This window comes from Nylanderia fulva, unplaced genomic scaffold (assembly GCF_048542155.1).
Source record: "Nylanderia fulva isolate GAGA-0341 unplaced genomic scaffold, ASM4854215v1 Scaffold9, whole genome shotgun sequence".
Lineage (NCBI taxonomy): Eukaryota > Metazoa > Arthropoda > Insecta > Hymenoptera > Formicidae > Nylanderia > Nylanderia fulva.
Window position 1 is genome coordinate 219,980 of NW_028191026.1, and position 12,023 is coordinate 232,002.

Genomic DNA, 12,023 nt, shown 5'->3' on the forward strand with positions numbered 1-12,023 from the left:
CGAATTGATCGATTTGCAAAAACGCGCGCGTATATACGCGCCACATATGCGTATACATTTTATTATCTAATAAGTTTGCAAATCAACAGAAATTTTGTTAAATTGGCGCGTTTTTCACAAGTTTACATATTATATATACAAAAAATATTATCTCTCTTTAATATATTTTTTCCCTTATAATCTATCATTTTTATTAGCATATGCAATATATGTATAATATTATATATATATATGTTTGTCAATTATATCGAATATATTATTTTATTTTCTCTTTTCCCATAAATTATAATAAATAACTTTTGTGTAACTTGTGGTTATATTAAACAAAATATTTTACAAAAGTAAATATGTCGCCACAATGTGTTTAATGAAGAGTGGGAGATGTATTGTTATAGATATTGTCTATTCAAAAGTAACTAGACATCTGAAGCACTATGTGTATGTGTGTACAATTTTTGGCGACTTTCATCATCATACCTCTTTGTTCTCTTCCAAATTGAGTATTTTATAGTTTTGCATCTAATTAAGGTAACAAACAAATACAAATATATAATTCTATTTCACAATAATTGTAAGGTAAATTATCTCGTAAAACACACCTTTTTACATAAAAGAAAAAAAAGAAATAAATAATTTCACAGAGATTAAACTCGATATGCGGGAGTAATTTCCCATGTCAAGCATTGTATGTATCAAGTGTATATAATTATAATAATCATTAATTATATCGATCGTGTAATCTCATTATAAAGGGACATTGTACGTACGTTACGTCCAGAAACATATTTCAGGAAGAGATACGATTATCGCCAACAAGGTCACAATGAACTTTGCTATCCAGGAGGGTGGAGCCCTCCGTTTCAGTGTTTAGTCGCTTTTCAATATGTCAGAAGACAGAGTTTTTACTAGGCTGAGTTGAGGTATCGAGAGAGGCAAGGTGGTTGTGTTTACTCTCTAAGCATGGCGTAAGGTTACAAATGAGAACTATGAGGCTGTTGTTCGTAAAATAGTACATAGGCTTCACTGGAAACGACTGATCGTGCAGACACAACGGACACTCGGCTGTCGTTATACTCGTGCCATTCTCCCGAGTACGGATGCTTACAGTACGCGGTATAATGACCAGAGTATGTCGTACCCGAGTGATTCGCGACCCCGTACAGATTATACGTACAGCCCGGAACTCTCGGGGCAGCAAAGGCACTGAGATCTAAACCCGTCAACGGAAAGTCCACCATCACGTTCAGCTTCCCGCGGAAACGTTCCATTGGAGAGAAACGTTTCAAATCTGGCGGATAGAATGTTAAGAAAAATATATAATAAAACTTTTTTTTTTACCGCCCATCTATGATCACCGATAACGAGAAACTGGATCGCATTTTTCTCCTTTGCTTATATTATTAATAGCATTAATTATATAAGTGTAAAAAGTGACTATATACGTTGCATCGATTTCAAAAAAGGATACGAATTACCAAAATTTTTGGAAATTTCTGTATGCTGAAGCTCTTGGTACACTTTCTTCTCATTTGACATTTGGAACAGGTTGGCTTTTCGTCGCCGTCCAACACCTCCTCTCGAGTAAAGTGCTCCAAGCATTGACTCAGCTTTACTGTTCCGCTTCTGCCTGGTATCGGTAAACTTAAATCCCAAAACGGATCCAGCGTGACCGATACATGATCACAGGAGGTGCAATGTAACGATGAACGTAATTGCCCGACAAAAACATCGACTATCATACTATCTTCGCTGCGAAGATAACGTTTCCAACTCTCCACCGCTTTTTGCATATCCCTACATAAAATAATAATATTAATGTGTGTTGAATGTTTTTTTCTTAAATCAAGCATGCTTGACAAACGTGTTTAAATGTCTACACTTACGTATAACTATCAGGTATATCTCCATGTATAGGTGGTAGCTTTGTGGTAACTCTGTTGACATCTTCATGCAAACCTTCCAACAAGTATCTGAGAAACTCTTGGGCGTCCTGTTGACTGTAGCCCATGAAACGTGGCGCGAATCTCTGTATCTGAGACTTGAGCGCGGTCGTATTGACGACGTGATCACCGCCCACCTCCCACAATTCGTGGATCACTTGGCTGAACGCTTTGATTAGAGCGCCTTTCATGCTGGACGTAGTAGTATTTATGTCGGCCAAATATTGTTCGTTCAGCAAATACTCCAGCAGAGGTCTCGTGTTGCTCAAGCATTGGATCACACTGTTCATGAAACACTAAAACAATGGGATGCATTAAAAATACATATGTAGCAGTCTACTAGTTAGAGAGAAACCATGTATATATTTCCTGACAGATATACTCACTGTATTTCCAATATTCCGTAAGCCGTTTAGACCACATCGTTCATCGCGTGAAGCTTGCAGACGATTACGTGCCGATCTATTAGTTGGATTTCCTTCCTGGAAATTATTAAATTACTGTTATTCACACGAATAATTTACCTTACGATAATTGTTAATTAAAGATTATAGTCTAGACATATCATTGTAAATATCGTCTGGAGAAAAAGTATTGTCACGTTTTTGTCTATACCTTCATTGGTTTTAATCAGTGAAATATTATTTGATAAGAGAAGGCTTAAGCAGGATAGCAAATAAACTCACGTTACACAAACATATATAAACGCACGAATTAGACTTGTAACATTTTGTTAGACACACAGACATATGGATATTGCAGTGTTTTTTAAAATACATAAATAGGACAGAAAAACGTCATAAAATGTGTCTCTGTTCAGTTTATACAAAGATAAAAAGATAAAAGCGATCGATTCAGTTTGTAAAAAAATTGTGACAACTCCTCGAATATACTCACCTGCGAATGTAAAACAAACGAAGAAGATTGAACAGTATGAGAAACGAAGCGTGGTGGAATTATCACCAAATTATCGACGCGTGTCGAATTAATTCTCGTTGAAATACGTTTGTAGGATCTCAAAGGTGTCACGATACCGAGGAAAAAGGCATAAACGGACACGAGGCTTATCGCTGTCCAGAGACACCACAACGCCCATCCTATCACTTGGATATCAGCCAGTTTATACGATTGAACGTGCAATTTCGAAATAATCATAATAATACTTCGAAGAAACTCTGTATCTCACAATTATACGATCAAAATATTTTTTCTTCGAGTTGCAAGCAAAGACTCGCGCGCGCGCGTCCAAACAAACTAAATGACTCATTTCCGTCATGCTTGTCAACGTATGTTAATTATAAACTTAACGACCACTTTAACGACCATCGTATCTTATATCATTTTCGCGGAATGAAAATAATTACATTTTTCACAAACGATTTTATTATTAGAACACAATGGAAACTTGGAATGTCGATTCTATTTATCGTTTGAAATGCAATGGACAATTTGCGTAAACTCTATTGATAGGAACAATTATAATATAAACAGTTTATGAACTAGAAACGTGATGATGATCGTTTCACTTTTTTCATTTCATTTTACGATCGCGATTATTGTACCAATATATTCTCTGCGTGAAGAAGCGTGCAAACTTTGGAAAGAGAAGTCTATCGTAGATTATCGCGAAATACTGTACGAAGCTGAGCCTCTATTTCCCAAAGAGTTCGAGAAGAAGAGAGAAAGAGCTCTAAGCTATTAATAAAACGCAGCGACGCCCGCGACTAACTTCGAAGAGACTTTAGTTGGAAAGACGGCGAGAGGGCAAAGAGATTTCGTAACAGAGATGGGCGGGAAGTAAGCGAATCGCGTGTGTGTAGCGGCGTAATTCTCCTCTTTTAACATGTGTGGAAATATATTTAAATCCGATGGAAATCGCGGAAATTAATGTAAAAAGAATACATACGAAAAAATAAATACGTATCAAACAATATACATATATTTGTGTGTGTGTGTGGTTGTGTGCGCGCGCGCGCGCAATATAATTTATGCCGCGCATCGGGTATCGTTTACAAACGCACTCACGTATTGCTCGTTGACACCGCGATAAATACTCTGATGTGCCGTAGATGGATTTGTCGGTGACGATGTCAAGTGGGCAGTATTGGAGAAGAGACCAGACTGATCCGTTCTCCTCGACGTCGAAGGAACCGATGGATCGTCGCCATGAGTAACCGATGGTCTACCAGCTACGCTGTCTATCGGCGGCGTTCCGCCGAAACCGTCCGAGCTGTCGTTCCTTTCTTCCTCGCCATCTTCGGAAATGTCTCGCTCGTTGATGCAATTATTCTGCAGAAACGTGACGATCGACGGGACATTGTCGGCACCGCGCGTTACCTTGTTACTCGTCGCGATCTCGCCTTCTTCTTCCTTCCCTCCTGTCACCTTGTTCTGAGCGTTGTTATTGATCAGCAGTTCGTTACGAGTATTAGTCGCGTGGTTAGTTAACAGGTCAAGGCTACTAACATCACTAATCAAACCACTACCACTACCACCAGCGACAGCGGCGGCGGCGGCGGCAGCAGGAGAAAGAAGATTATGCTTAGCAGGCGAAACCTCGTCGGATCGGTGGCGGCGCTGTTGATGAAAGTGGTGATTGTTGAGATTATCGTCGTCGTTGTTAGCGTCGTCGTTGTCCTCGTCCTCGTCGTTGTCGTCGTTGTCGTTGTTGTTAACGCCGTATCCGCACGCGATATCCTCGTCGTTGCTGTCTTGCCCGTTGTCACTGATGTTGCCGTTGTTATTATGCTGATCGTCGTTAATGTCTTTGGTATCGTCGTCGTCGTCGTCGTCGTCGTCGTTATCGTCGTCGTTCAATTTACGCGTAATGTGATCGTCGTAATCATCGTCGATGATCCTCGATAAGACTGTTACCTCGGCAAGAGACGTGGCGCCGTTTGTAGGTATCGGTCTTCTCTTGTTGGATTTCGACCATAGACCGACCGCGCCGGTGGCGGCGGCGGACGAGGAAGAAGATGACGAGGAGAGCGAAGACTCCGGACGTAGATCTCTGCGCTCTGCTTCACGCTCGTCGCCGCCAAACAACTCGTTCAGAGACGACGATGTCGAACGGATGCCTCCAGTGATGCGCGCTGCTGCTGCTGCTGCTACTTCCTTGCTGCTGACGTTGAATATTCGGTACGTAAGTGGCTGGCGAGTACCTGCTGATAATATCGGCCGCCGCATCGACGTTGCTGCCGCGTTCTCTCGAGGACGATGAGTTAACGGAGGCGGTTGACGTTGAGGAGACGTATCTGCCGCTGCTGGTGCCGTTAACGGTGGTTGTCGCAGCGCCGCCACCCGCTTCGCCGTATGACGACGACGAGACTGACCTGCAAATTCATCCAAGATGTATATAAGAATATATAAGAATATTGCGGTCATGCGATGTTTCTCGTCGGACTGGGCCTGCGGCCAAGGGCTGCTCTCCTACGCTCTCCGCGATTGCGTTATGCGATGCGCGCGTGTACATAGCAAACGTATTCTTTGCAGGACAGACTAACACGCGTACACAAGAGATATGAACATTTCAAGCGGAACTACTCCTTTGACGGTATCGAGGTTGCTAAATCAGACTCGCGATATACAAAAAGCGCGACAGACGCGCGCGCTCTCTCTCTCTCTTGCGCTCTTTCAGAATACGTCTGTTTCTTTTTTGCGTATTAGATATTTAAATATATCTCTCGAGAAATTGCGCTGCTGTCCGAAAGAATCTAGGATGAAATGTCAGAGAGTAACCCAATCGTTACAGTCCGGAAAAATCAGTCTTTTAAAAAGCAAACACATACACACACGTTGCATACAATCTTGTAAGGTCAAGGTCCACAATTACATTCCATAACACGAGTGTGCTTATTATTTAAAATCGATAAATATGAGTACGCGCTTCCACGATAAAAGCCGTGAATGATGCTTTATAGCGGATACATTTTGTTTCTTAAAGGGAATAAAGTTTTCCGATTCGGAATAACAGGTAGCGAACTTAGCGCGTGCGACCCATTTACGGTTGACCTAGACCTTTACTGTCGTATTAATGTTACCTAGATCACGTATACGAATGGGAATATATCGCATCGTCTTTGGTAATTGAATTATAGTAACGCGAATAAAAACAAGTAGCTAGATTTGTACGAGACTTGTACTTTAGACACTGATAACTATTTATATCTATCGCTCCGTTAAAAAATATAATTACATGTTATTAAAAGATAAATTTATCATGTAGACATTTTTTGACAAATTATATCTCTCTCTTTTTTAAATTCTGAAGATATATAAGCTTGGATATTGATTAGTATTATTAGTGTTGGCTGTTAAATATAGACATGTCGATTTCATCTGCATCGTGAGAGAAATGTTTCGCATTTCGTCAACCTCTTTAAAGCCTATTTCGGAAATTGCTCACCTTGCGGGTGAGCAGTTGGACCGACTGTAGTCCGACGAATACTTCCTGCGGATGGTCGTGCTGATCGAAGCCGACGAATAGAAGCTGCAGAGCCGATCAATTATGTCAACACATTTTTTCACATTCTAATTTAACATTTCGCGGGACCTGTTATTGCGACACGTAGACTCGCTATATTGGTTTTAGCGATACTTTTGCCAATAGTCTACTGTATAGATATCGTACATTTCTGCTGCCTAACATAGTTTGACACAGTAGATATGTATATTACTTTTAATTCAACTATAGATTCGCATTGGTCGAGGACAATTTTTTATTTCCTGCATACTTTATTAAAGACTTTAATCGCTGAATTTTATGTAGAGTGAAAAAGAAAAGCATCGTTTAGCGTAATTGCAAACTCCTCGACTTGGCGGAGAATTATCATCCATCGAACCGAGTCTACATTCTCTATGTTCATAACTTGTGCGATCGATATTCTACATCTGCGTGACTAAATGAAATGTATTTTTTCCCAATTTAGCACCAAAAGTACATAAGAGTCTGTCCATGAAAAGAATCTGTTCAATTTTCTTCTTTCCTGGCAAAGTTAATTTGAAATTAACATCGAAATATTCAGTTTTTTAAAAAAAGATTTAGCGGAATTATGAGAGAAAATTTTCCTCTATATGCACAGAGAGAATTTTCTCCTGGAATTCACTTTGAAAATCATTTACTATATGTACATATTAATATTTTTTATCGCGGTAAATATTAATTAGAGAAAATACTGTATTGTCCCACGATTAGCATGATTTCCAGGATAAATTCCAAGAGAAAATCCTCTCTCTCTCTCTCTCTCTCACACACATGAAAGATGATCGTCGCGATCTCGTACAGGCTTTCGCAAAGACACGCGTTGGCGAGAAGTACCAACCTTCCCGGGGCGCAATAGGAGCGTCTGTACTCGGAGGTGATGTAGTTGGAGTGCAGGCCCGCCGAGGACGGCGTGTAGAAGCTGGTGGTGGGTCGGTCGAGGAGCGAGGAGGTGCCGGCGGAGCGGTAGGTATTGAACTTGGACGTGGTGCTCCCAATACCGGATGTGGTGGTGCTACCGCCACCGGCGCCGCTCGAGTATCTCCGATTCGGCGAATGCGGCATTGGACTCGTGCTGTACGACACCGCTACGGCGCCCGTCTGCCCGCCGCGATGATACGACATTGCGTGTCGCGACTCGCCGATCTTCTCCTCGAGCTGCTCCGTCGAGTGCCTGAAATTCATTTTACTGCACACTATTCTCACTCGCGAACTCTAAAAAATAAAGGGTAAGATTTCATTAACCAAATATCACGACTCTATTCGCATTTTCAAACACACACAGCGTTTCGCGTTTCATTTCAGGGATTTCAATGCTTCGAGACAACTGATAACACAAGTACATCGTGTCTCTCGTCTTGAAAACGCTTTCGTTGCTCAACGAGCACGTGTGTCAGAAATTTAATATTGCATCTAATTATATATATTATTTATTTTATCTTGCCGCAATACGACAAATTTCATTCAAACTTTGTATCAAATATCCAAGGATCACTAATATAACAAGGAATGGTTCACCTAAAGCTGATCGTCGAATAATAATATGGCGTTGCGAAGGAAAAAATTGCAAAGAGATAATAATGGAATATTACTCTCGTTATATTTACCGTATCTATAAATAATGGTTATAACGGTGAGGAAACGTTGGAAGAAAATGGAAAAGCGGTCGACGGCGTCGATAGATCGCGGATTTGACGCTGTGAGAATTTTTCCCGGAGTGATTTGGCAGTCGTCCCACTTTCCACCAGAATCCGATGCGTAGTAGAAGGCCGGAATCCAATATAAACCGTGTCGTTTCGGATTTTGTTACAAAGCTATATGACGCGGGCGCGTAAACTCTCTCACTTCGCTCGAGTGGCACGGATTTTGCACTCGATTAAAAAAAAAAAAAAAAAAAAACGTGCGAAAAATCAAAAACGTTCTTGATAAATCGCGTAAACGAGATTTGCGAGAGATATGTAAAATGATGTAATAATCGTAGAGTAAGAGAATAATCTCATTTGCGATATCTTCTCTAGATATCTTGTTGACTTTTTGATATCGCGCGAAAAAAGTGTGTTACAGAAATATCTCAGTTAATACACACGACGAAAGAGATTAAATAAAAATTCTTACGGTTTCAACAACTATATAGAGACGAGATTTTTCAATTAATTATACCTATATACGATAAAAATATAATATCATTAGTCGGAGATAACGAATAAAATTCACATCGAGCACTCGTGTAAATCAAGTCGGAATAAGCGAATGAAAGGAGCGCGCTCGAAATCCAACTCGTCGCGGAAGAAACGACAGATTTATGTTTATGTAAATCTAGAACAGACTATGTATATAATATGTATCTAATGTAATATAGTATATACTCTTGTTCCGCGACCGTAACTCTTGCGGCAAATTACTTTGCTGCACACTGGACGGTATACAAGTGTGCTTCCAGCAAATCGATAATATATATATATACATATATACCATTACATAACCGTATAAGGGATAATCGAATAAAAATGATGTAATCAATGTTACGATATATATATACCTAGTATGTTAACGCGTTAGAATACGCGCCTGGCGCTGTTACATAAATGATGCGATTATTAATTAGATTCCATAGCTTTATTCAACTTTGAAATCTTTCTTGTTTTTTGCGACAATGCATGCGACTTGCGTATTTTTCAATGTCTTTTTAATAACCCAGAGTTTTAACGGAGAGGTAAACGAGCAAAGGTTTATTTATATTTTTCGATCACGAAGCAAACACTTTCCTTTGAACTACTTGCGATAATAATTATAGAATCGAGATAATGTCCCTGGACAAGCAACGATTCACGTTCATATAACGCATCTCATTTTATTAATATTGGATTAATCAGATAAATGCGTTTTTTTCCGGTGTGTATGTAAATTATCTTCATCTCATTTAACGTAATAGGTATAATCGACAGCATTAATGTATTAATTAATAAGCGATTGCGCGAATCAATTCTACGTGTCATCCTGCGGAGACAAATTATACGATTCGATTAATTGATGTATATACAAAAGAAAAAAAAATTCTAAACTGACATAATAACTTGGTAAAACGCGCGGGTTCCTTTGCTCGACGTGTCGTTATAATTAATTTGCCAGCAATTTAGTCTCTGGTCGCGTTCGTTTATTTAACCGGCATTTAACCGTAAGGTTAAAAAAGTAGCACAAAGCAGCATTCGTAATTAATGTACGTCACGCTTCTTCAAGGATCATCTCAAGTTAAGAGACGAATTGTCAAAAGATTCAATGTTTCTGTAAAAGAGAAGGGAATTATTCGTGAGAGAGCGAACTTTTGTGCGTGCGTGCACTAAGGATGACCGATTTGCCTGTACAGGATTGATAGATATATCGATACGTATATGTATACAGGCGACCTTAAGGTTTCATCGAATATGCTATGGAGAAGCGGATTCTGATCGATATCCTATATCTTCCGCCAAAGGCGGAATGTGAATGGAAAATAATAGTAAAATATTCTCGCCCACATATGTTGCGCAAGCGTGAGAACATTTTTTTTCTTTTCTCTCTTTTTTTCTTTTTTTACAGGACACGTGTAGCCGATGCATCGATTCAAACTCAGGTCGATCAAGTCACAAAAATAGCTCAAAAATTTTCTAATTTAACTAGGATGTGTAAGTCACAATTGAAATCGACACGCCTAGATGAGATGCGGCAATATTTTTGCAAACGTACATGTATCTATCTTCTTTTTAAATCTTTTCGAGCGCGATCTTTTGGAAAGATAAATACAAAAATTCAGGTAAATAGGCTAATAATATTTATTAGCCATGTCCTACCTAAATTTTTCTATTTGTACACTGAACAAAAATTGATTAACTTGACTAAACTTTTCGACTAAATATTATTTCGTGAACTGAATATTTAAAAATATTTAAATGAAATAACATATTAAAGGTCAAGTTATTCAATTTTTTTTCAGTGTATAAATCTTCATTTTATTATTATATATAATATAGTATGCATGTAATTATAAGTTTGTGTATATATATTTCAAAAGATTAGTCATATACAATACTTTTGCTCCGTAACGAGAGAAATCGTTCGTTCTCATCTCGGAGTAAATCAGATGCTTCAAGATGTATTAAACGGAATATGAAAAATGAATGATACGATGAAAAGCACGAGATTATTCATGATCGCGGATGTTGTGCTCCGACATGAATGCTAATAAACCAAACTGGATTTTAATTCACGACGCATTGCGTTGGTATACTAGTTGCAATTTCAAGATTTTTATAATTATTCAAATTTGCAACCTTTTTTCGACGTATACTTTTTAATTGATTTATTAATTTTTTTGTAAAATCGACGAATCAAGATCACACAACATCTTTATTATACATTGATTCCTCTCGTTTCGGACGGCATTCGCGAGAAAGGAGGAGTTGCACGAATCTTTTTTAATAGAATACGTCGACGGCTGTGAATAACCTAATTTTTATAACTTATGAATAAAACCTTTTTAGAGATGCAAACCAAATTCACGTTGGCCTCGGGTAAAGTCGTGTCGCTCTCGTTTCTCTCATCTCGTTAAAACAGAAATGTGATAATACGACGCGTTAGAAAAAAATACATATCGTAAGAATCGTCTTGTCGTAGATGACGACCTGCCAAAGCGCGAGACGCTTATGCGGCAAAAGTCAACCAGTAAGAGAAAGAGAAAGAGAGAGGATGGGGGAGAGAAAGGGGGAGGTGGGGGAGGAAAAAAAGGTCGATGGAAATACTCACGGCGAGGAGAAACACGACGATCAAGTACCAGGAATGGGCACGCGCGGTCGAAATAATATACGGAAAGACTCGTCTGTCTCTGTCTCCGTCCCTCTGTCGATTATCGAAACTCACCACCCGTGACCGTGACACTTGGCAATCACTTCCCTCGTTTCGCTCATGTTAACGATTTCTTCAGAAGAGGGAGGGAGGGAGGGGGGGAGGAAAAAATATCGGGCGAAAAGTGCGAGAGATTCGCGGAATCACGCGGACGCGAAACTAGCTCATCGGGCCATCCCGACGATGACGTCACCGGGAACGTATGCTCCGAATTCCGACGACGGGCGCAACGGTATATCGGGTCGACGAGAATGAAGTTGGCCACTTGCAGCTTCTAACCCGCGACCGCGACTAACTTTAGAGAAAGAGAGAGGGAGAAAGAGAAAAGTGAGAAACGCGAGCGATTCGCCTTTGAAATTCCTATCGCGGTTTACTCGTACCCTCGCGTGTGGGTACGCGCACGTAATAACGCGTTGAAACTCTCCTCCTAAATGCGATGCCGCTCTTATTAGGTCGGCTCCAGTCGCGACACTCGTCGCTATTTACCTTTCGTCAACACCTCCTTTAGTCCACCCGACGACACTCGCCGTATCGCGATATTATCAGCACTGGTACACCGACAACGTGCGCGCAAACAATATGGCGATACAAGGTTGCCGATTTCCGCGTTGACAGTCATCGCATCCTTTGCGGCGCGACAGCGACGGCGGCGGCGGCGACGATATAACCGCCTTCTGCGCTAGCGCAGAACGAAGTGCGCCGAATGCGCGCGGCGCGCCGCGCCG

The 12,023-nt window shown here is 40.2% G+C and overlaps 1 protein-coding gene across 1 annotated transcript; it reads right to left on the reverse strand.

Annotated features, from left to right (window-relative positions):
- Nucleotides 1–242: 242 nt before the first annotated feature.
- On the reverse strand, nucleotides 243–11,823 carry LOC114946387 (uncharacterized). Its single transcript, XM_029322840.2, is given in 9 exon segments — nucleotides 243–1,288; nucleotides 1,469–1,794; nucleotides 1,884–2,236; nucleotides 2,327–2,422; nucleotides 3,966–5,012; nucleotides 5,014–5,272; nucleotides 6,346–6,429; nucleotides 7,262–7,635; nucleotides 11,785–11,823. Coding segments are annotated over 8 exon segments (2,826 nt in total). The 5' UTR covers nucleotides 7,606–7,635; nucleotides 11,785–11,823; the 3' UTR covers nucleotides 243–971.
- Nucleotides 11,824–12,023: the final 200 nt, after the last annotated feature.